Genomic DNA, 26,049 nt, shown 5'->3' on the forward strand with positions numbered 1-26,049 from the left:
TTGATTTACTTCCTAACTTCCATGAGATGTCAGCTTCATAAGGAGGCTTTTTCTTAACACCTTTTTAAAAATGGAAATCAACCCCTCAAGAATTCTCTACTCCCCGCCGCAGCTTTACTTTATCCTGTAAACTTTATTATTATCTAACATAATATATATTTTATTTGTTTATTTTCTGCCCACTGTCATTAAAGTACAAGCTTCAGATGGGCAAGGAATTTTAGATAAAATCCTTGGCATATAATAATGCCCAATAAGTAATCGTGAATAGAGTTCATATCTCTGTACATATTTTTGTGGTTGCTCCCCAGATCTGCACCACAACTTAAAAAGCAAAATAAAAGAATGCATATCTTTCCAAAGCAAGAAGACTGGCGTAAATTGGACAGATGATGAAAAAAGAAGCTACAAGGATAAAGGAATAGTTCAAACTCAAGAAATATTGCAGTATTTGCTCCCCATCATGCATAGCACTAAAAACATGCAAACCACTCAGATAAAACAGCTACTCAATCCAAGAACCAACTTCCAAATCCAACATCAGTAAGTCAATACAATTTTATCACTCTTAGCTATTTAACACATCTTTTTTAAGAAAGCAGGGCTTATTAATTTATTATCCTAAGAAAAAAAATCTGCTCTTGAAAATGATGTCAGCTACATCACATTTGGCAAAGAACAAAGACCCAAAGCTGTCAGAAAACACTGGATAAATGAAGGAGTAAGTTATCAGGCCTTATTTAATTGATTATTTGCATGAAACTACTCATTAATTTAGATCTGTTAATAAAGTATGCATAAATAAAGTATGATTATAGCCTGATTTGAAAATTATCAGCTGTTTTAAACCTTCTAATCCTCTGGGGTAACCAGAATTAAAAATAATTAACCTGAGCTACTTCGGTTTGTTGATACTCAGATGAAAGCAGAAAGAGCGAAACCAGTTTTCTTCTAAAGATAAAAAACAGAACCACCTCTAAGGCCAAAAGGAAACATGTGTAAATAAAAGTAAAGACAGTAATAAGCTGAAAATAATAAATACAATACTAATATTATCAACAGATTTTTATAATGTACTTCCTATGTGCTACACACTGTTCTAAGTTATATATGTATACACTTTACATTTTACACATGAGAAAATTGAGGTGCAAAGAGGTTAAATAATTTGTCCAAAGCCTCACAAGCCAATACATAGTGGAATCTGGAGTCAAATCCACCTAGACATTCTGACTCCAGAGTCCTCCTGAACTTCATCATTATGCTTTGCCATTTCTCTTTATAAGTGAAAAACATGACCAATATACTTAATATACAAAGAGTGCTTACATATCAACTGGAAACTTATGAATACTTTCATAAGAAAATGAGTGAAGGCTATGAACCATTGCTACTGTGCATTAGTAAAAACCCTGACTCTTCACTAGGCCTCCTCTGACACCAGCCCAATGGGGAGAGAAAGAAGTACTTCATTTCTGTCCATTGAGTGTGGAAATCTCGGCTCCCCATTTGGTTTCCAATGACACCCTGGGGCAGGAGAGAGACTCTTTATAGGCCAGTGGGAGGGTCAAAGTTCTGGCTTCTACTTGTTCTTCTTTGACACCACCCTAGCAGAGGTTTGAGATCCCTCATTATACCTCATAAGAGTGGAAGTGTAAGCCCCTCTGCCTCTGCTTACATGGGTGGAAGTGAGGGCACTGTTTATCTGTGGTGCTTGGCTGGAGTACAGTGGTTATTGCCTAACATTTTCTATATCAGTAGGCTGTCCCTTTCCTGGTCCTTTTCTATACAGTACAGGCTATTGTTGAGAGCTTTTTGTGCATGTGTCTGGGCACATTTGTGTTTTCAGATTGCTGGCTTCTTCAGCTCCAAGTCTTGGCTATATGAGGCAAAAAGAAAACCTAGGAGACACCATTGTGTTGTTCCTTGGTTCTTGAAGTCCCTAGCTAGCCTGCCTGCTTTCTACCTTTCGGAGTTGCCTCTTGTTCATTTTATATGTAATGTCCAGGATTTGTAGTTATTTTTAGTGCAAAGAATAGGGAAAATGCATCTGCTTCATCTTCGTGGAAGTGAAAAATCTCTCCAATTATATTTTGATTTGCATAATCTTTCTCAAGAATTTTCATCATTAACAAATGGAATGCCAAACATGAGATTTATTCCTCCATATTTGAAATCTGACCCCTGTTTGACCACAGAGAAATTTAAGGTATGTAAATCATCTTGTTAACATGCAATTCACCTATTAATCCACCTAGACCCTATTCATTTTGGCTTAAGAACAGAACAGACAATGTAGGTTTCAGCCCTATGATTACATTCAGATGTTATATCATATTCAACATGATAATTCTGCAAACTGTTACAGCACATTAACTAGTTTCTCCTTAATCCTAACTTAGATCAATGTCTAAAATGGTTTAGCAAAGTGTGATCTTCTCATTCTTTGCTTATTCTCATTTTACCCTGCAATCACTTACTATAGGTAATAGTATGTAAGAGTGTTGAGACAGTCAAACAAACGATATATAAAACAGAAAAGGTAGCCATAAGGAACTAAGTTGTAAGAACAACAGTAACAAAAATCAACCTGACAATGTTTAAGTTTGCAGTGAGATCATCTGTTAAGAAAGGCCTTGCTTGCTGCTTTCCTACTTTTTAATATTTCCATATACACCTATATTAGATACTTTTGGGGGTGTCTACCTCAGGCACAATTTGCCCTTCTCTGGGGACTGCCTCTTGATCCACAAGGGTAGCACTTCCAAAAGCTGCATTTGTAATTATGTGACCTCTACCCACTGGCATGGTTGCCAATCAGATTATCTTTCTCTATACTTTGGAATTGGAATGAGAGATAGTGGATCAGTTTTGCACATGAAACTGCTGTAGGATGCAAATTTGAGCTAAGGGAAGTAAAAACTTTCCTGTGGAGAGAGAAAAGCAGAGACTGCAGATGAATAAAAAGCCTTGGAAGTTTTCCATTTTCTAGCTGTAGTCCTTTCCTGAAGCCTAGCTGAATTCCCTCTCCCTCTGTTTCCATGAGTAGCTTTGTACTTTCTTATAATTCTTCCCCTACCCTACCTTATGCTTTTTTAAATTAAATTAGCTTGAATTGGTTTCTATTACTTGTAACAAAAGAGGTCTTAGTTAATGCCTCACTATTTGTCTGTACCTTCATGCTCAGGCCAGTCCTCACTGAGTGCATTTCTAGATTCAAAGTATTAATATGTAAGGAACCTCTTATGAAAGTAATGACTAAAAATCAAGCCATGTCCTAATTGTCACCTAGACCCCACCCCAATCTCAATGGAGGCTACATATGGAGATGAACCTCTACATCTGTCCAATAATAATTAGAAGCCTCCTATCTCTGGTGTCAATGGAGTCCAGATGGGGAACCTGGACTTCCACTTCCATCTTGCAGTAATGAGGTCTTATCTCCCCACTCCCTGTGCTGGAGCAAAGTAACAAAAAGCCAGCTAAAACAGAGGGTTTACATAAGATCCAGAGTCTCATAACATAATATGAAAGTGCCCATGTTTTAATCAGAAATAAATTGTTGTACCAAGAACCAGGAAGATCTAAAACTGAAAAAAGACAATTAGTAGACACAAACACTGAGATGTTAGTGATGTTAGAATTTTTTGACAAAGATTTTTAAAGCAATCACAATTAAAATGCTTCAAAAAACACTTATAAACACACTTAGAAGAAATAAAAAAATAGAAAGCCTCAGCAGAGAGAGAGAAAAATATTAAGAAGAACCAAATAGAAATTTTTGAATTGAAAAATACAACTGAAATTTTAAAAGCTTAATGGCTGAGCACAACAGTACAATTGTGCAAATAGAGGAAAGAGTCAGTGAATTGAGAGAGATAGAAAAATAGAAATTACCCAACTGAACATAATAGAAAAAATAGGCTTAAAATAAAATGAATAGAGCCTCAGGGACCTGTAGGACTATAACACAAGATCTAATATTCACATATCATAGTTTCAGAAGGACAGGAGAATGAATACAGGGCTGAAAAGGAAATCAAAGAAATAATGGCTGAAAGGTTCCCAAATTTGACAGGAGACATAAACCTACAGATCAAAAAGCTGAGCAGACCACTAATAGGATACACCCAAAGAAATTCATGCCAAGATACCCAAAAATTTAACTTTTTTTTTTTTTTTTTTTTTGAGACAAAGTCTTGCTGTTACCCAGGCTGGAGTCCAGTGGAACGATCTCAGCTCACTGAAACCTCCACCTCCTGGGTTCAAGTGATTCTCGTGCCTCAGCCTTCCGAATAGCTGGGATTATAGGCACCCACCACCATGCCCGGCCAATTTTTGTATTTTTAGTAGAGACGAGGTTTCGCCATGTTGGCCATGCTGGTCTTGAACTCCTGACCTCAAGTGATCTGCCTGCCTCAGCCTCCCAAAGTGCTGGGATTACAGGCATGAGCCACCAGGCTGATTCCCCAAAATTTAACTTCTGAAAATGAAAGAAAAGAAAAGAAAAGAAAAGAAAAAACTATTGAAAGGAGTCAGAGAGGCTGGGCGCGGTGGCTCATGCCTGTAATCCCAGCACTTTGGGAGGCCGAGCTGGGCAGATCACAAGGTCAGGAGATCGAGACCAACCTGGCTAACATGGTGAAACCGCGTCTCTACTAAAAATACAAAAAATTGGCCGGGCGTGGTGGCGGGCGCCTGTAGTTCCAGCTACTCTGGAGGCTGAGGCAGGAGAATGGCATGAACCCGGGAGACAGAGCTTGCAGTGAGCCGAGATTGCACCACTGCAGTCCAGCCTGGGTGACAGAGAGAGACTCCGTCTCAAAAAAAAGAAAAAGAAAGGAGTCAGAGAAAAATGACACCTTTCCTACAGAGGAAAAACAATTTGAATGACAGTGGATTTCTCATCAAAACCCACAAAGGCCAGATGTAGCACAATAATTTTAATTATTGGAAGAAATTGTCAACCTAGAATCCTATACCCAGTGAAAATAAGGGAGAAGTCGAGAAATGTTCAGATAAAAGAAAACAAAGAGAATTTTTCACCAGAAGACTTACTCTAAAAGAATGACTAAAGAATTTATCTAAACAGATAGAAAATGATAAAAGAAGGAATATCAGGAAAGAAAGAATATGGTAAGCAAAAATACAGGTAGATATAAAATACAGGTAAATATAAATTTTTCTAAATCATATTTGATGGCTGAAGCAAAAATTATAATATTGATGTGGTTCCAAATGTATATAAAAGACATATTTAAGACCATTATAAATGTGAGAAGGTAAAAGGACATAAAAGGAGGTAAGGTTTGTACTTCACTCAAATTACTAAGTTAACACAACCAATAAATTGTGATAAGTTATGCATATGTAGTATAATACAGCAACCACTGAAAAAGCTGTTCAAAGAAATATACTAAAAAACACTAAATAAATCAAAATGGAATTCTTGAAAAATGTTCACATTACCCACAGGAAGGCAGGGAAGAGAAAACAAACAAAAAACAAAAAATAAACGTTTTTTTAAATGGCAGATTTAAGTCCTAAGACATCAACAATTACATTAAATGTAAATTACCTAAATACAACAGTTAAAGACAGATTAACAGAATGAATTTTAAAACATTACCCAACAATACGCAGTCACAAGAAACTCATTTCAAATATGACAATGGAGGGAGGCTGAAAGTAAAAGGATGGAAGAAGATACATCATGCAAACATTAATAGATGAAAGCAGGAGTGGCTATGTTAATATTAGGTAAAGTAGATTTTGGAGGAAAGAAAATTATCAAAGAGGGGCATTATATATAATGTTTAAAAGGTCAATCCACTAGAAACACAGCAATCTTAGATGTGTGTATAAAATCACAGAACTGGCCAGGTGCAGTGGCTTATGCCTGTAATCCCAGCACTTTGGAAGGCTGAGACGGGTGGATTAACTGAGGTCGGGAGTTTGAGACCAGCCTGACCAACACGGAGAAACCCTGTCTCTACTAAAAATACAAAAAAATTAGCGGAGCGTGGTGGCTCATACCTGTAATCCCAGCTACTCGGGAGGCTGAGGCAGGAAAATCACTTGAACCCAGGAGGTGGAGGTTGTGGTGAGCCAAGATGGTGCCATTGCACTACAGCCTGGGCAACAAGAACAAAACTCCGTCTCAAAAAACAAAACAAAACAACACAGAACTGCAAAATATGTGAAGCAAAAACTGATAAAACAGAAAGGAGAAATAGACAAATTCACAATTGTTTCAATAATTAGAAAATAAGCAAGGATATAAAATAATTCAACAAGAATATAAATATCTAACTGACATTTAAGGAGCACTTCATCCAACAACAGCACAATACACATTATTTTCAAGTGTACGTGGATCATATACCAAGATAGAACATATCCTAGCTATGAAATAAACCTCAACATATTTAAAAGAATTTAAATCATACAAAGTGTATTATCTGACCACAGTGGAATCCAACTAGAAATCAATAGCCAAAGGGTAATAGGAAAAAAAAAAAAAAAAAAAAAAAAAAAAAAAAAACCTAAACATTTGGGAACTAAATAACACACTTCTGAACAAATCGTGAGTCAAAAATATTCTCTGGGATGGGGCCAAGATGGCCGACTAGAAACAGCGGCATTCGGAGGTTCCCATTGAAAAGAACTATAATAAGCAAGGTATCCAGGTTCTCTCATCAGAACTGACTAGGAGGCTGGTGTGATCCACAGAGAGGAAGGAAGAACAGTGTAGTGCAGCGACCCACCTGAGAGCCACACAGGGCAGGAGAGCACCCCCCTACATCCCCAGCCAAAGGAGGTGGTGAGTGAGTGTGCTACCCAGCCAGGGAAACCGTGCTCTTTCCACAGAACTGTGAAACCTATAGATTGGAAGATCCCACTCACGAACCCACGCCACCAGGGCCTAGCGTCCCAACCCCAGAGCCGTGAAGATTCTCAATAGCCTCTTAGCTGGAATCTGCTTAAGCCTACAGAGCTCCCCAGGGGAGGCATGACTAGCACCACAGCTGTGGCTGCCTGCTGTCTAAGCTGTTTGAGTTCCTTGGGGGAGGGGCAGCAGCCAGCACTGGGACTCACAACTGCCTAACACACTAAGCTCCCTGGGTGGCAGAAGGGCATCATCCATCTCTATAGCTCCAGGCTGTGCTTTTCCTCTGCTGGAGTCAGGGAGGCTGAACAGCTTGGTCCCAAGACATGTTCCCCACAGCCCAACACACCAACTGTGGCGGACTGTGGCCAGAGTGCCTCTTCAGGCCTGACCCTGACCCATCCTTCCTCATTGGGTGGGGCTTCCCTGCAGGAACTGCAGTAACTCCAGCCAGAGGCTCAGGGACAGAACCCAGATCTCCCTGTGTCTGAGCCTCTAGCGGGAGGGGTGGCCACAGTCTTTGCAGACCAGCAGACTTAGCCTTTCCTCCTGGTAGTTCTGAGGAATCTGGGCAGCCCAGACAAATGGGTTTCCCTCCAGCGAAGCACACCCCCGCGACCAAGGGACAAAGTGCTTCGTTAAATGGGTCCTATTCCCCCTGCCACCCAACTGGGTAAGACCCTCCAACAGGGGTTGTCAGATACCCTATACATGATCAATACTGCTGGCATCATGCTGGTACCCCTTGAAGTCAGAGATCCCAGAAGGAGCAGGCACCCTTCTTTGCTATTCTCCAGCCTCCTTGAGTGACATCTCCAGGCCCAGGAGTGAACCAGATGACTAGGGCCTGAAGTGAAACCCCAGCAAACAGCAGCAGCCCTATAGAAAAGGGACCTGACCAATGAAAGAAAAACAAATAGAAAGCAACAACAAGAGTATCAACAACAACAAAGAAGCCCCCAGAAAACCCCCATCCAAGGATCAGCAGCCTCAAAGATCAAAACTAGACAAACTCATGAAGATGGGAAAGAATTAATGAAAAAACACTGAAAACCCAAAAGGCCAGAGTGCCTCCTCTCCTCCAAATGATCGCAATGTCTCTCCAGCAATGGCACAGAATTGGCTGGAGGATGAGACAGACAAATTGACAGAAGTAGGCTTCAGAAGATGAGTAATAAAAAACTACTCTGAGCTAAAGGAGCATGTTCTAACCCAATGCAAAGAAGCTAAGAACGTTGATAAAAGGTTAGAGTAGCTGCTAACTAGAATAACCAGTTTAGAGAGGAACATAAATGACCTGGTGGAGCTGAAAAACACAGCATGAGAACCTTGTGAAGCATATACAAGTATCAATAGCCGAATCGACCAAGCAGAAGAAAGGATATCAGAGTTTGAAGACCACCTTGCTGAAATAAGGCATGCAGACAAGACTAGAGAAAAAAGAATAAAATGAATCAACAAAGCCTCCAAGAAATGTGGGACTTCATAAAAAGACCAAACTTACGATTGATCAGAGTACCTGAGGGAGACAGGGAGAATGGAAACAAGTTGGAAAACACACTCCAGGATATTATCCAGGAGAACTTCCCCAACCTCTCAAGACAGGCCAATATGAAAATTCAGGAAATACAGAGAACATCACTAAGATATTCCATGAGAAGATCAACCCCAAGACACATGATCCTCAGATTCTCTAAGGTCAAAATGAAGGAAAAAATGTTAAGGGCAGCCAGGGAGAAAGGCCAGGTCATCTACAAAGGGAAGCCCATCAGACTAACAGCGGCCCCCTCAGCAGAAACTCTACAAGCCAGAAAAGATTGGGAGTCAGTATTCAACATTCTTAAAGAAAAAAAATTTCAACCCAGAATTTCGTATCTGGCCAAACTAATCTTCATAAGCAAAGGATAAATCAAATCCTTTCCAGACAAGCAAATACTGAGGAGTTTCATTACCACCAGGACTGCCTTGCAAGAGCTCCTGAAAGAAGCACTAAATATGAAAAACAAAAACTGGTACCAGCCACTGCAAAACCACACCAAAATATAAAGACCAATGACACTATGAAGAAACTGCATCAATTAGTGCACAAAATAACCAGATAGCATCATGATGACAGGATCAAATTAACACATTACAATACTAACCTTAAATGTAAATGGGCTAAATGCCCCAGTTAAAAGACACAGACTGGCAAATTGGATAGAGTCAAGTCCTATTGGTGTGCTGTATTCAGGAGACCTGTCTCACGTGCAAAGACACACATAGGCTCAAAATAAAGGGATGGAGCAAAATTTACCAAGCAAATGGAAAGCAAAAAAAAAAAAAAGTAGGGGTTGCAATCCTAGTCTCTGACAAAATAGACTTTAAGCCAACAAAGATCAAAAAAGACAAAGAAGGGTATTACATAATGGTAAAGGGAAGAATTCAACAAGAAGAGCTAACTGTTCTAAATATATATGCACCCAATACAGGAGCACCCAGATTCATAAAAAAAGTTCTTAGAGACCCAAAAAGAGACTTAGACTCCCACACAATAATAGTGGAAGACTTTAACACCCCACTGTCAATATTAGACAGATCAATAAGACAGAAAATTAACAAGGATATTCAGGACTTGAACTCTCAGCTGTGGATCAAGTGGATCTAATAGACATCTAGAGAAATCTCCACCCCAAATCAACAGAATATATGTTCTTCTCTGTGCCACATGGCACTTATTCTAAAATTGACCACATAATTGGAAGTGAAACAGTCCTCAGCAAATGCAAAAGAACTGAAATCATAGCAAACAGTCTCTCAGACCACAGTGCAATCAAATTACAACTCAGGATTAAAAAACTCACTCAAAACCACACAATTACATGGAAATTGAACAATCTGCTCCTGAATGACTCCTGGGTAAATAATGAAATTAAAGCAGAAATCAAGAAGTTCTTTGAAACCACTGAGAACAAAGAGACAACATACCAGAATCTCTGGGACACAGCTAAAGCATTGTGTTAAGGGGGAAATTTATAGCACTAAACACCCACATCAGAAAGCTAGAAAGATCTCAAATCCACACGAAAACATCACAATTAAAAGAGCTAGAGAGGCAAGAGCAAACTAATCCAAAAGCTAACAGAAGATAAGAAATAACTAAGATTATAGAAGAATTGAAGGAGATAGAGACACAAAAAACTCCCCCAAAAATCACTGAATCCAGGAGCTGTTTTTTAAAAAAATTAACAAAATAGACCACTGGCCAGACTAATAAAGAAGAAAAGAGAGAAGAATCAAATAGACACAATAAAAATGATAAAGGGATATCACCACTGATCCCACAGAAATACAAACTACCATCAGAGAATACTATCAACACCTTGATGCAAATAAACTAGAAAATCTAGAAGAAATGAAGAAATTCCTGGACACACACACCCTCCCAAGACTAAACCAAGAAGTCGGATCCCTGAATAGACCAATAGCAAGTTCTGAAATTGAGGCAATAATTAATAGCCTACACCAAGCAAAAAAAGCTCAGGACCAGACGGATTCACAGCCGAATTTTACCAGAAGTACAAAGAAGAGCTGGTACCATTCCTTCTGAAACTACTCCAAACAACTGAAAAGGAGGGACTCCTCCCTAACTCAATTTATGAAGCCACCATCATCCTGATACCAAAACCAGGAAGAGACACAACAAAAAAAAGAAAACTTCAGACCAATATCCCTGATGAACGTCAATATGAAAATCCTTAATAAAATACTGGCAAACCAAATCCAGCAGCACATCAAAAAACGTATCCACCATGATGAAGTTGGCTTTATCCCTGAGATGCAAGGCTGGTTCAACATATGCAAATCAATAAACATAATCCATCACATAAACAGAACCAAAGACAAAAACCACATAATTATCTCAATAGATGCATAAAAGAGTTTTGATAAAATTCAATATCCCTTCATGTTAAAAACTCTCAATAAACTAGGTATTGATGGAACATATCTCAAAATAATGAGAGCTATTTATGACAATATATAGCCAATATCATATTGAATGGGCAAAAGCTGGAAGCATTCCCTTTGAAAACCAGTAAGACAAGGATGCCCTCTCTCACCACCCCTATTCAACATAGTATTGGAAGCTCTGGCCCGGGCAATCAGGCAAGAGAAAGAAATAAAGGGAATTCAAATAGGAAGAGAGGAAGTCAAATTGTCTCTGTTTGCAGATGACATGATTTTTTATTTAGCAAACCCCATCATCTCAGCCCCAAAACTCCTTAACTGATAAGCAACTTCAGCAAAGTCTCAGAATACAGAATCAATGTGCAAAAATCACAAGCATTCCTTTACACCAACACAGATAAGCAGAGAGCCAAATCATGAATGAACTCCCATTCATGATTGCTACAAAGAGAATAAAATACCTAGGAATACAGCTAACAAGGGATGTGAAGGACCTCTTCAAGGAGAACTACAGATCACCAAGGAAACAAGAGAGGATACAAACAAGTGGAAAAACATTCCATCCTCATAGATAGGAAGAATCAATATCATGAAAATGGCAGTACTGCCCAAAGTAATTTATAAATTCAACACTTTTCCCATCAAACTACCACTGACATTCTTCACAGATTTAGAAAAAACTACTTTAAATTTCATATGGAATCAAAGAAGACCCTGAATAGCCAAGACAATCCTAAGCAGAAAGAACAAAGCTGGAGGCATCACACTACCTGACTTCAAACTGTACTACGAGGCTACAGTAACCAAAACAGACATATAGACCAATGCAACAGAACGGAGACCTCAGAAATAATACCACACATCTACAACTGTCTGATCTTTGACAAACCTGACAAAAACAAGCAATGGGGAAAGGATTCCCTATTCAATAAGTGATGCTGGGAAAACTGGCTAGCCATGTGCAGAAAACTGAAACTGGACCCCTTCCTTACACCTTATACGAAAATTAACTGAAGATGGATTAAACACTTAAATGTAAAACCCAAAACCAGAAAAACTCCAGAAGAAAACCTAGGCAATACCATTCAGGACATAGGCATGGGTAAAGACTTCATGACAAAACACCAAAAGCAATTGCAACGAAGCTAAAATTGATAAATGGGATCTAATTATACTAAAGAGCTTCTGCGCAGCAAAAGAAACCAGCATCAGAGTGAACAGGCAACCTACAGAATGGGAGAAAAGTTTTGCAATCTACCCATCTGACAAAGGTCTAATATCCAGAATTTACAAGGAACTTAAACATATTTACAAGAAAAAAACAGACAACCCCATCAAAAAGTGGGCAAAGGATATGAAGACGCTTCTCAAAAGAAGACATTCATGCAGCCAACAAGCATATGTAAAAAAGCTCAATGGCGGGGCGCGGTGGCTCACGCCTATAATCCCAGCACTTTGGGAGACCAAGGCAGGTGGATCACGAGGTCAGAATATCGAGATCATCCTGGCCAACGTGGTGAAACCCCATCTCTACTAAAATACAAAAAAATAGCTGGGGTGTGGTGGCGCACGCCTGTAGTCCCAGCTACGCGGGAGCCTGAGGCAGGGGAATTGCTTGAACCTGAGAGGCGGAGGTTGCAGTGAGCCAAGATTGCACCACTGCACTCCAGCCTGGCAACAGAGCAAGTCTCCGTCTAAAAAAAAAAAAAAAAACTCAACATCACTGATCACACTGATCATCAGAGAAACGTAAATCAAAACCACAATGAGATACCATCTCACATCAGTCAGAATGGCAATTACTAAAAAGTCAAGAAACAATAGATGGCTGGGGAGGCTGTAGAGAAATAAGAATGCTTATACTCTGCTGGTGCGAGTGTAAATTAGTTCAACCATTGTGGAAGACAGTATGGTGATTCCTCAAGGATCTAGAACCAGAACTACCATTTGACCCAGCAATCCCATTACTGGGTATATACCCAAAAGAATATAAATCATTCTACTATAAAGACACATGCGGCCGGGCGCGGTGGCTCACGCCTGTAATCCCAGCACTTTGGGAGGCTGAGGTGGGCGGATCAAGAGGTCAGGCGATCGAGACCACAGTGAAACCCCGTCTCTACTAAAAATACAAAAAATTAGCCGGGCGTACTGGCGGGCGCCTGTAGTCCCAGCTACTCGGGAGGCTGGGGCAGGAGAATGGCGTGAACCCAGGAGGCGGAGCTTGCAGTGAGCCGAGATTGCGCCACTGCGCTCCAGCCTGGGCGACAGAGCGAGACCCCGTCTCAAAAAAAAAAAAAAAAAGACACATGCACACATATGTTTATTGCAGCACTGTTTACATGGAACCAACCCAAATACCCATCAATGATAGACTGGATAAAGAAAATGTGGCACATATACACCAGGGAATACTATGCAGCCATAAAAAGGAATGGGATCTGCCGGGCACGGTGGCTCACGCCTATAATCCCAGCTCTTTGGGAGGCCGAGGTGGGTGGATCACAAGGTCAGGAGTTTGAGACCAGCCTGGCCAATATGGTGAAACCCCATCTCTACTAAAAATACAAAAATTAGCCAGGTGTGGTGGTGAGTGCCTGTAGTCCTAGCTACTCAGGAGGCTGAGGCAGGAGAATCGCTTGAACCCAGAAGGCAGAGGTTGCAGTGAGCCAAGATGGCGCCACTGCACTCCAGCCTGGGCAACAGAGCGAGACTCCATCTCAAAAAAAAAAAAAAACAAAAAAACAAAAAAACAAGGCATTTGTAAACTGTCATGGCCTGGTGGGAGTGTAGCAGTGAGGATGATCAGAGATCACTCTTGTGGTCATCTTGGTTTTGTTCCTCAGAAAATTAAATGTCGTCAGAAGACCAAGAAGCTCAGGAGGATGAATTGCTGGCCCCAGCGAGTATTTACGATGGAGATGAATTTAGAAAAGCAGTCTGTCCAAGGGGGAGAAACCAGGATCTATTTGGATTTGCCATAGAATTTCAAGATATTTGTGAGCGCTATCTGCTCTATGGGAAGAACACCGTGGCAGCGTGATCCTGTTTGCCTGGATGCAATTTCTTAAAGAAGAGACCCTAGTATACCTGAATATTGTCTCTCCTTTTGAGCTCAAGATTGATTCTCAGAAAAAAGTGCAGAGGAGGACAGCTCAAGCCTCTCCCAACACAGAGCTAGATTTTGGAGGAACTTCTGGATCTGATACAGACCAAGAGGAAATTGTGGATGAGACAGCTGTGTGCAGGATGTGGAATCATTGTTAAATATGATCCAGGAAATCTTGGACTTTGATCAAGCTCAGCAGATAAAATGCTTTAATAGTAATTTGTTCCTGTGCAATATCTGCTTCTGTAAGAAGCTGGGTAGTGAATGCATGTACTTCTTGGAGTGCAGGCATGTGTACTGCAAAGCCTGTCTGAAGGACTACTTTGAAATCCAGATCAGAGATGGCCAGGTTCAATGCCTCAACTGCCCAGAACCAAAGTGCCCTTCAGTGGCCACTCCTGGTCAGGTCAAAGAGCTAGTGGAAGCAGAGTTATTTGCCCATTATGACCGCCACCTTGTACCTGATGGCAGATGTGGTGTACTGCTCCCACCCATGCTGCCAGCTGCCTGTGATGCAGGAGCCTGGCTGCACCATGGGTATCTGCTCCAGCTGCAATTTTGTCTTCTGTACCTTGTGCAGGTTGACCTACCATGGGGTCTCTCCATGTAAGGTGACTGCAGAGAAATTAGTAGACTTACGAAATGAATACCTGCAAGCAGAAGAGGCCAATAAAAGACTTTTGGAACAAAGGTATGGTAAGAGGGTGATTCAGAAGGCACTGGAGGAGATGGAAAGTAAGGAGTGGCTAGAGAAAAACTTCAAGAACTGCCCATGTTGTGGAACTCCCATAGAGAAATTAGATGGATATAACAAGATGACATGTACTGGCTGTATGCAATATTTCTGTTGGATTTGCATGAGTTCTCTCTCTAGAGCAAACCTTTACAAACATTTCACTGATCCTGCTTCACCATGTTTTAACCAGCTGTTTGATGCTGTGGATGTTGATGAAGATATTTGGGAAGATGAGATTGAAGACTAGTTAACTATTGCTCAAGATATGGAAGTGGATTGGTTTTCCCTAATCTTTTGTCAAGTACACAAAGTAACCCTGCAGGATATTTAGGGTACTATTCATTCACTCTTCCTGTGTAGAAGATATGGAAGAACAAGGTTTATATTTTCATGTGATACTACTGAAGAGGGTGCATTCATACATTTTTTAATGTAAGTTGAGAAAAATTATAAGCCAAAGGTTCAGAAAATGAAACTACAGAATATTAAATATTATAATGCGTCCAAAGCTCTGAATAGTTAAAAATTAAATATTTATTGCCTTCCCCAAGCTTTATATAAGGAGAAGAGGGGTCAAGAGTTAAACTTACAGACGCTTTGTCTCTGAGAAGCATCCCTCTAAGACATTCTGTTGGAGTTCCCTCAGTACTACTCCTTACAACTGGGGTAGGTAGAAGAAGCCTTATGAAAATTATACTGAGAATCTGATCTCATTTACTCCATGTTAATCACATTCTTACCAACCTAAATTTCTGCCAAGTCAGTTCTCTCTGGAGGAAGCCCTTTACTCTGTAACTGACTGGATGGTCCAGTGTCATTTTGACCTGCTTTTCAGAATGGAAATTAATAATAATTTAAAAATATGTTTTAATACCACAAACACTGTGGGGCACTTGATATTTATTAGTGGTGTATATACTCCACTGGTTTCAGGCCAAATCTAGAATTCAGTGATACTGGCTCAGAAGAATTTAAGTTCCATTCAACTTTCCTAGGTGTTAGAGCCTAGATTCAAAATGACTTGTCTTCGCTACTTTTGTTCCACATTCTTTCTCTTTACCTTTGCCCTACCTTCTGTTTGTAAGGACAATCTTAATATTAATTCCAGCAACACGTTTTTATTTCCTCTGCTGGAATAGGAGAAAGCTTAATAATATATTAATTTAATATAATAAAATATTCATCCCAAGCTGAATGTTCTTGAATTATCCACATTTACCACTGTATATGCATATAGTGACAGTATAACCTGTCTTTGCCACTGTAGTTCCAGTCCTAATTTTCTGAATTATTTTTAAAGGTCTTCTCTAACAAGCTATGGGAATTTGGCTTCATACTCTTTTTTTGCAACAGCAGTGTTTTGGGTGATAATTTTGAATCGATACCTGTTCCTTTTTCTGGGTTTTGTTGGCCTTTTGAAAAAGTGTCTTTCGTTATCATTGGTGGGTGGCTTGGTAGCAAAGTAAAATTTTTTGGAAAAGAGGACAGAAAATTGAACTGCAGCTTGAGAACATACTCTTTTTTTCCTACTTTGTCATTGAAAATTGAAGAATCGCTTTTAACTGTTTTAGGTGTGTGTGTCCAGAGTGAGCAAGGACTATGTTTTTGGATTGTCAAAGAGGATGCTTAATCTTAAAAATAAAAATAAATTTAAAAATCATCTTGTAATTAGAAAAAAAAGGAATGAGATCATGTCTTTTCCAGGGACATGGATGAAGCCGGAAGCCATCATCTTCAGCAAACTTAACACAGGAACAGAAAACCAAACACCACATGTTTTCACTCATAAGTGGGAGTTGAACAGTGAGAACACATGGACACATAGAGGGGAACATCACACACCAGGGCCTGTTGGGGGGTGAGGAGTGAGGGGAGGGAACATAGAGGATGTGTCAATAGGTGCAGCAAACCACCATGGCACACATATACCTATGTAACAAACCTGCATGTTCTGCACATGTATCCCGGCTTTTTTTTAGAAGAAATAAAGGAAACAAAAATTTAAAAAACATTCTCAAAGGAAGTAAAAATATGTATTTAAATTAATGGAAATGAAACTATAATATATCAAAATAAGTGTCCACCTCAGGGACCTATAAAAAGAAAAGCAAATAAACTCAAAGCAAGCAGAAAGAAGATAATAAAGATAAGAGCAGAAATTAATAAAATTAAAAACAGAAAAATGACACAAAATCAGTGAAACAACTTGTTGTTGGAAAAGATCAATAAAATTGACAAACTTCTGTTAATACTGACAAAGAAATAAAGAAAAAAGACACAAATTACTAACATGAGGAATGAAACGGGATATCACTAAAAATCCTGCATACATCAAAGCGTTAATAGAAAACACTACACACAAATTTGACAACTTACAGGAAATGGATTATTTCCTCAATAAAATATGAACTACCCCAACTCATTCAATATGAAATAGAATATTTGAATACCCCTGTAACTAATAAGGAAATTGATTTCATAATTTTAAAACCCTAAAAATGAAATCACCTGGCCTAGGTTGTTTTAGAAGAGAATTTTACCAATAAATTAAGGAAGAATTAATACCAATTCTATACAATTTCTTCCAGAAAATAGGAGTTTTCAGTTCATTTTATGAAGCCAATGTTAGCATGATATCAAAACCAGACAAGGGCAAAACAAAAAAGGAAATGACAGAATAATATTTTGCATAAATATAGATTTAACAAGCTAAATCTAACAAAATATTAGCAAATAGAATTCAGCTCTAAATAAAAAGAATTATACACCATGACCAAGTGAAGTCTATTTCAGGAATTCAAGATTAGTTTAATATTCAAAAAGTAATTGATGAAATCCTTCATATTAGCAAGCTTAAGAAGAAAAATCACAAGATCCTATTAATTGGCACAGAAATTGGTATTCGACAAAATTCAGTACCCATCCATGATAAAAAGTCTCAGAAAAACATAGGAATAAAGGGGAACTTACTCAACTTAATAAAGTCCATTCTTACCACTTGATATAGTTTGGCTGTGTCCCAACCAAATCTCACCTTTAATTGTAATAATCCCCACGTGTCAAGGCAGGGTCAGGTGGAGATAAATGAATCATGGGAGCAGTTTCCCCATACTCTTCTCGTGGTAGTGAACAAGTCTCAGGAGATTGGATGGTTTTATAAATAGGAGTTCCCCTGCATAAGCTCTCTTGCCTGCCACCATGTAAGACATGACTTTGCTCCTCCTTTGCCTTCCGCCATGATTGTGAGGCCTCCCCAGCCATGCGGAACTGTGAGTCAATTAAACCTCTTTCCTTTATAAATTACCCAGTATTGGGTATGTTTTTATTAGCAGCATGAGAATAGAATAATACACCACTCTATTGAACATTGTGCTAGAAGTTCTAGCCACTGCAAGCATACAAATCAGAAAGGAAAAAATAAAATGATCCCTACTGTGAAAGATGTTATTCTCTATGTAGAAAATCCTAATAAATTTACCAAAACACACACGCATGCATGCACACGTGCGCACACACACACAACCTTTAGAACTAATAAGTTATGCTAGGCCTCAGAATACAAGATAAATGTACAAAATTAATTGCTCTTCTATAAATAAGCAATGGACATGTGAACACCAAAATTACAAATATAATACCACTTAAAATATCTCAAAAAAAATACTTAGTTGTACAGGGTTTGTATGCCGAAAAGTATACAACATGAATAAGAGAAATTTAAAAATATCTAAATGAGTGGAAAGATGTCGCATGTTCATAAACTGAAAGCCTCAATAAAGATGTCAGTTCCTCCCAGATTAATATACAAGTTTAACACAATGCCTATCAAAATCCCAGCAAGATCTTTTGTATATATAGAAAAACTATTCCAGAATTTATCTGCCGATGCACTAAAATAGCAAAAACAGTTTTGACAAACAAGGATAAAATGGGAGAGATCATTCTATCTGATTTCAAGAACTTTTATATTAGAGTAATCAAGACAGTAGTATTAGAGGAGAAATAAACATATACATCAGTGGAACTGAGGCAAAAACCAAGAAATAGACTACATAAATTTGCTCCACTGATTTTGATAGGGAATTCAAAAGCAATTCAATGGAGAAAAAAGAGACTTTCCAACAAATGGTGCTGGAACAACTGGATATCCATAGGCTTAAAAAATGAACTTTAAACTTACATCTTATACAAAAATTAACTCACAAAAAAACCTGTGTGTATAACTATAAGAGCCATAAACTGGAAATAATCTATATGTCATTGAATGGATGAATTATTAATCAAACCATGGTACATTCATGTCACAGACTTAGCAATTATAATAAGGAATGAACTGCTGATGCACAAAACAACATAGATGAATCTCCAGACAATTACTCTGAGAAGAAAAAAAAAAAAAAGCTGATCCCAGAAGGTTACATACAGTATGATTCCTTTATGTAACATTCTTAAAATAACAAAATAATATAACTTGATAATAGATTAATAATGGTTGCCAGGAATTAAGAAGGGGATGGGAAAGGAGGGAAGCAGGTACTATAAGAGGGCAACATGGGGGCAGTGTTCTCTATCTTGACTACGTCAATGTCAATATCCTGATTGTGATATTGTTCTATGGTTTTGCAAGCTATTTTGGGGAAATTGGGTGAAGAGTTCATGGGATCTCTCTGTATTTCTTCTCCCAAATGCATATAAGTCTACAGTTATCTCAAAATTTAAAAGTTTAATTGAAAATATAGCTGAAATTCTACGGTTAAAAAATGGAATGCTAAAAAACGGATTGTAAGTGGCTGCAATTATTAGTTTACAAAAGCTCCCTCAAGGAAAACTTCCCTCTCTTAGACTCACGTTGATTTTTTTTACTGGTTACAGAAAAAAATCTCATAGCATATATACTGAATCCATTCTAATAGAATAAACAGAGTAGATTTTTAGAGCAAACAACTACTTTACTTTTTAGTGCCCATCTACTTTAACTAGATATATAGGTAAGGAGCTGGGGCCCAGAGTGGCTATTATATTAGGAAGGCTGAGGTCAGAGTAGGTATCCAAATAAACATATCCTCTAGGCATTTAGAAATACAGGATTGGAGTAGTGCTAAAAAAAAAATCATGATCAGAGATGAAGACTTATAAATGATGGTAAAAGTCTTAAACTTTTAAGAAATTATGAACTTACTAAAAAGAAAAAATATTATTTATACTATGACAACATACCTAGGACTACAAAGTAGGTACATGATGGACAAAAATTCACGTATTTCATTTCTTTTCTAGACTAAATCCGGCTACTTGCAGAAATATAAAGAAATACAGCACATCTTGGACAGCACCCAGAAATCACCCTTTTGTAATCCAAGGGGATGTTATGGCAAACTCTTCAGAATGGGTCCAGTCTAAGCCCCACGGGTCATTGGAAAGTTTATCACCTCTCAAAGGCCCGAAGAAGAATAAAAATTCTCAAATCTGGGCCATGAAGAATGAAGACATAAAACCTCTCAGCAGCAAGTGGGAGGCTGCTTCTTCAAGCTTTGGAATGGATGCAAATGTTCTAAAATATAAGAGTCTTCAAGCTGAAGAAACTAACCAGCAAAGCTCTAAGCATACAGCCCTCCATCTAACTAAAAATAAGGATGAGCAGGCCAATAAGAATGATGGACAACCCACCTTATATCTGAAGTTCCAAAGGGAGAGTTAATCTAGCTTTATACTGCTCTGAGAACTGTGAATGAAGGATAACATATGCTTATGTAGTAAAAAGAAAAAAAGGAAAGCCCTCCCCTTCCTCTTTCCCTATCTCTCCCCTTACACATGCATATGCATAAACTACAAATTTTAGATATCCCATCTTCTGTAGTGGGAATATCTTTCAGAGATTTAAAAAGAAATCAGAGAAAATATGGAAAAATATTAAAGCAGATATTTATATTTAGTTTTTATCAGCATGGAAAAAAATCTCTGAAGTTTTGATTTCTTCCAAAACTACTTACGCATTTGACACCAAAAAAATTTAAGAACTCAAAGTAGGAATGACATGTAATCTGTCACTGACTTTAACCTCCCTACTAGACACTTTAATGAATCAGTCAACAAACATCATTTCCTGATTTTCTGTTACATCACTGCTGTGCTAGGAACCATTTCTCTCTACTAGGAGATTACCACATAATTGTACAGATAAAACATACCTGAATAAAATGATTACAGAATAAGATAAAGTGTTAAGTTGTGCACTTCCAATGATTAGAAAAAATACTGTATATTAAAAGTTGCCAGTTGCACAAAGCAAAAGTGTGGCACAAAATGGCACTGAAATGCATAGACTGTGATTGAAAATAATCATTTTATTTCTCAGAATGTAGCAAAGGTGTAAAGATGTACAGTTTCCTTTACAGCGAATTGGTTTACATCTCCAGCCATTTATTCATGTGAACACTGGAATAAGTCCATCACCTCAGTTTGTCATTCATAAGGCAGTGAGCACTGGGAGGATTTGTGAAGGACACACAGAGGAGCAGGTATGTCAGGCAGAAGAGTCAAGATGGATGTAGTAAGTAAGAAAACAGAATCAAGCAGCCTTGAGTCATAGGTCAACAATGGCATCCATTAGAGGAGAAGGCTAAGCAGAAGAAGGGCCAGGTAGGAGATGTACATTAAAAATACAGGCCACAGCCTAATTACAGCTGGGTGGAACTGTGAAGATCTGGGGTTGAGTGGTCTACTCTCAACAGTATTTCTAGTAGCTAAAGAGTTTCCAAGTAGAGCCCGCTGCACTGTTAAAAGAGTAACGATTATGTTTTAAAGGACCATGACCATAGATTTTCTCAGGAATCTTTAACATCTAGTGGGAAATAGCTGTCTTCTAAATACATTAGATGGTGCTTTGGAGGCAAGTATCCTGGTTCTCAGAGAGTACCCCAACTTTTGGTATAAAATTCTCATCCTCAGTGATTATCTTGGGCAAGAGCAGAAGTCTACTTGCTTTTGGGATGCCCTCTGCCAGGTAGGTGCTCGGGCTTGGGAGAGCTGGAGATTAATGTTCTGGATCATAGCATTTATTGTAGCTGACTTTAGGATGGAGTAAGAGTTCTCAAAATTCAGTTGGCCCTTTTCCACATAGATCAGGACAAAAGCCTAAACTCTGGGAAAATATTTTTAATTCAGTGAAATGTTATTTGAATCTTCGATTGCCTAAGAGTTTGAAATTGTAAACTCTGGAATTTATTGTCTTTGTGGATGACCAAAAAAGGTGATAAACCAGTTTCGTGGAAGATTTAGGGATGCACAGATACTACCTAAACAATTTTACCTTGGTCCATAATTGCAGTCCTTGTATTTGATACAAATATAAGATGCTTTACCCAAAGTAAGAGGATTGGCAGTCCACTTCCTCACTATGCTACAATACTTTCAGTTTTCTGAGCATGCCACTCTCTCATAAAAGCTATTTATTCTCTCATGCCCAGCATCTCCTCCACCTGGCAGCCCCTACTTCTTTAAGATTCAACTCAACTGCTGCCTTCTCTGACAAACCTTCCATCTATTTCCATAGAAATTTAAAACAACTATGATTAATATGCTGACAGTTCTAATGGGAAAATTGGATAATGCAAGAACAGATGGGTAATATAAGCAGAGAGATGGGAACTAAGAAACAAAAAAAATGTTAGAAATCAAAAACACTGTAACAGAATGAATGATAATGGACTACCCAACAGGTGAGACACAACTGAGGAAAGAGTCAGTATGCTTGAAACAATGTCAATAGAAACTAGCAAAACTTAAATGCAGAGCAAAAAAGAATGAAAAATCCAGAATATCCAAAAACTACAGGACAATTTTAAAAGGTATGTAACATGTGTAATGGGAATACCAGAAGGAAAGGAACAAAAGGAACACAAGAAATATTGAGGCAATAATGACTGAGAATTTCCCAAAATGAATGACACCAAACCACAGATCCAGAAAGCTCACAGAATACCAGGAAGGATAAATACCAAAAAAATCAAAGACCAGGAAAAAATCTTGAAAAAAACACCTTATGTATAGATTAGCAGGGATAAGAACTACATCAGACATCTCTTCAGAAACCATGCAAGAAAGAAGAGAGTGGAGTGAAACATTTAAAGAGTTTAAAGAATCACTGTCTCACCTCAGGCTGCTGTAACAAAATACCATAAACTAGGCTGCTTAATGAAACAATAGAAATTTATCTCAGTTCTGAGGCTGGGAAGTCCAAGATCAAGATGCCAACAGATCCAGTGTCTGGTGAGGGCAGTCATCTTGGTTTGCAGGTGGCCTTCTTGTTGTATCCTCACATGGTAGGGAGAGATCATCCCACGTCTCTTCTTATGATTACTAATCTCATTTATGAGGGCTTCACCCTCATGACCTAATTACTACCCAAAGGTCCTGTCTTCTAATACGATCACACTAGGGGTTAGGATTGCAACATATGAAATTTGGGGGATGCAACATCAGACCATAACAACCACTGACTACAGCTCTGTATCCAGTGAAATTATTCTCCAAAAGTGAAAGAGAAATGGACTTTTTCAGACAAACAAAAATTGTGGGAGTTTGTCATCTCTAGACCTGCTCTTTTTTTTAATGTTAAAAGAAATTCTTTATAAAGGATGAAAATTATACAGGTCAGAAATTCTGGCCTACGTAAACAAAGGAAAAGCAATAGAAAAGGAATAAATGAAGATAAAATAAAATCTTTTATTTTTCTTAATTACCTAACAGATAATAGTTTGTTCAAAACAATAACAAGGTATTCAGAAACTGTAGCTTATTGATAAGTGAAATGAATAGCAGCAATGTTGTAAGGAATAGGAGGGAGAAATTGGGAATACCCTGTTATAAAATACTTGTACTACCAAAGAAGCAAGTGGTATAGGGTTACTTGAAAAAGGATTAGATTCATTGTAAATGTATCCCATAAATTCAAGGGTAAAAAAGAAGTATAATTGATATACTAAAATAGGAAAAAATCAAATCATACAAAATATTCAATTAAAATAGAAGGAGGTAGAAAACAAGTGGAAGACAAAATAATAAAGGTTTGTTACATGGGTAAATTGCATGTTGTGGGCAGTTGGTGTACAGATTATTTCATCACTCATGTAATAAGCATAATATACAATAGGTAGTTTTTCGATCTTCACCCTCCTCCCACCCTTCACCCTCAAGTAGGCCCTAGTGTCTATTGTTCCCTTCATTATGTCCATGTATACTCAATGTTTAGCTCCCACTTATAAGTGAGAATTTGTGGCATTTGGTTTTCTGTTCCTGCATTAATTTGCTTAGGATAAGGAACTCCAACTTCACCCATGTTGCTGTAAAGGACACGATTTCATTCTTTTATATGGCTACATAGTATTCTGTGGTATATATGTACCACATTTTCTTTATTCAGTCCACCATTGATGGTCATCTAGGTTAATTCTATGTCTTTGCTATTGTGAATGGTGCTACAGTGAACATACACATGCATGTGTCTTTATGGTAGAACAATTTATATTCCTTTGGCTATATACTGCATAGTGGGATTGCTGGGTCAAATGATAGTTGTGTTTTAAGTTCTTTGATAAATCTCCAAACCGTTTTCCATAGTGACTGAACTAATGTACATTCCTGCCAACAGTGTGTAAGCATTCCCTTTCCTCTGCAACCTCACTAGTTTTTTTTACTTTAACAATAGCCATTCTGACTGTTGTGAGATGGTATCTCATTGTGATTTTGATTTGCATTTATCTAATCATTAGTGTGTTGAGAATTTTTTCATATGCATGTTGGCCATGTGTATGTCTTCTCTTGAGAAATGTCTATTCGTGTCCTTTGCCCTTTTTTTTTTAATGGGGTTGTTTTTTGCTTGTTGATTTAAGTTTTTTATAGATTCTCGATATTTGACCTTTTTTTTTTTTTTTTTTTGAGACAGAGTCTCGCTCTGTCACCCAGGCTGGAGTGCAGTGGCGCAATCTCGGCTCACTGCAAGCTCCGCCTCCCGGGTTCACGCCATTCTCCTGCCTCAGCCTCTCCGAGTAGCTGGGACTACAGGCGCCCACCACCACGCCCAGCTAATTTTTTGTATTTTTAGTAGAGACGGGGTTTCACCGTGGTCTCGATCTCCTGACCTCATGATCCGCCCGCCTCGGCCTCCCAAAGTGCTGGGATTACAAGTGTGAGCCACTGCGCCCGGCGATATTTGACCTTTCTTAGATGCATAGTTTGCAAACATTTTCTCCCCTTCTATAGGCTGTTTACTGTGCTGAAAGTTTCTTCTGCTGTGCAGAAGCTCTTTAGTTTAATTAGGTCCCACTTGTAATTTTTGTTTTTGTTGCAATTGCTTTTGTGGTCTTTAACATGAAATATTTGCCAGGGCCTATGTCCAAAATGGTATTTTCCAGGTTTTCTTCTATGGTTTTTATAGTTTTAGGTTTTACATTTAAGTCTTTAATTCATCTTGAGTTGATTTTTGTATATGGTGAAAGGAAGGGGTCTAACTTCAATCTTCTGCATATGACTAGCCAGTTATTCCAGCACCATTTATTGAATCAGGTGCTCCTTCCCCATTGCTTGTTATTGTTGACTTTGTCAAAGATCAGATGGTTGTAGGGTACAACATTATATCTGGGTTCTTTAACCTGTTTCATTAGTCTGTTTTTGTACCAGTACCATGTTGTTTTGGTTACATAGCCTTGTAGTATAGTTTGAAGTCAAGCAGTGTGATGCTTCCAGCTTTGTTCTTTTTGCTTAGGATTGCTTTGGCAATTCAGGCTCTTTTTTGAATCCATATGAAGTTTAGAATAGTTTTTTTTTATAATTCTGTAAAAAATGTTGTAGTTTGCTAAAGAATAGCATTGAATCTGTACATTGTTTTGGGCAGTAAGTCCATTTTAACAATATCAATTCTTCATATCCATGAGCATGGAATGTTTTTCCATTTATTTGTGTCATTTCTTCTTTCTTTCAGCAGTGTTTTATAATTCGCATTGTAGATATCTTTCACGTCCCTGGTTAGTTGTATTCGTAGGTATTTTTATCTACTTGTGTTTATTGTGAATGGGATTGCATTCCTGATTTTGTTCTCAGCTTGGACATTATTGGTGTATAAGAATGCTATTGATTTTTGTACATTGGTTTTGTATCCTGAAACTTTGCTGAAGTTGCTTATCAGATCTAGAAGCCTTTGGGCAGAGACTATGGGGTTTTCTAGGTATAGAGTCATATAATCTGCAGAGAGATAGTTTGACTTCATCTCTTTTTATTTGGACGCCTTTTCTTTCTTTCTCTTGCCTAGTTGCTCTGGCTAGGACTCCCAATACTATGTTGAGTAGCAGTGGTGCAAGTGGACATCCTTGT

General features: G+C 38.3%; 1 protein-coding gene and 1 pseudogene across 3 annotated transcripts in view; both read left to right on the forward strand.

Annotated features, from left to right (window-relative positions):
- The window catches only part of LOC100588251 (cytosolic carboxypeptidase 3), a 116,481-nt gene extending 95,587 nt beyond the window's left edge, over window positions 1-20,894 (forward strand). For both annotated transcript variants that reach the window (XM_030825717.1, XM_030825716.1), the window contains 2 exons: window positions 312-543; window positions 19,960-20,894. In XM_030825717.1, the coding sequence (XP_030681577.1) occupies window positions 312-543; window positions 19,960-20,380 (653 nt within the window). In that variant the 3' untranslated portion in view covers window positions 20,381-20,894. The remainder of the gene's footprint in view (window positions 1-311; window positions 544-19,959) is intronic.
- LOC105740769 lies at window positions 13,640-15,289 on the forward strand (annotated as a pseudogene). Its single transcript, XR_004032983.1, has one exon. The product of XR_004032983.1 is annotated as an E3 ubiquitin-protein ligase RNF14 pseudogene (transcript).
- Window positions 20,895-26,049: the final 5,155 nt, after the last annotated feature.

This window comes from Nomascus leucogenys, chromosome 13 (genome assembly GCF_006542625.1).
Source record: "Nomascus leucogenys isolate Asia chromosome 13, Asia_NLE_v1, whole genome shotgun sequence".
NCBI lineage: Eukaryota > Metazoa > Chordata > Mammalia > Primates > Hylobatidae > Nomascus > Nomascus leucogenys.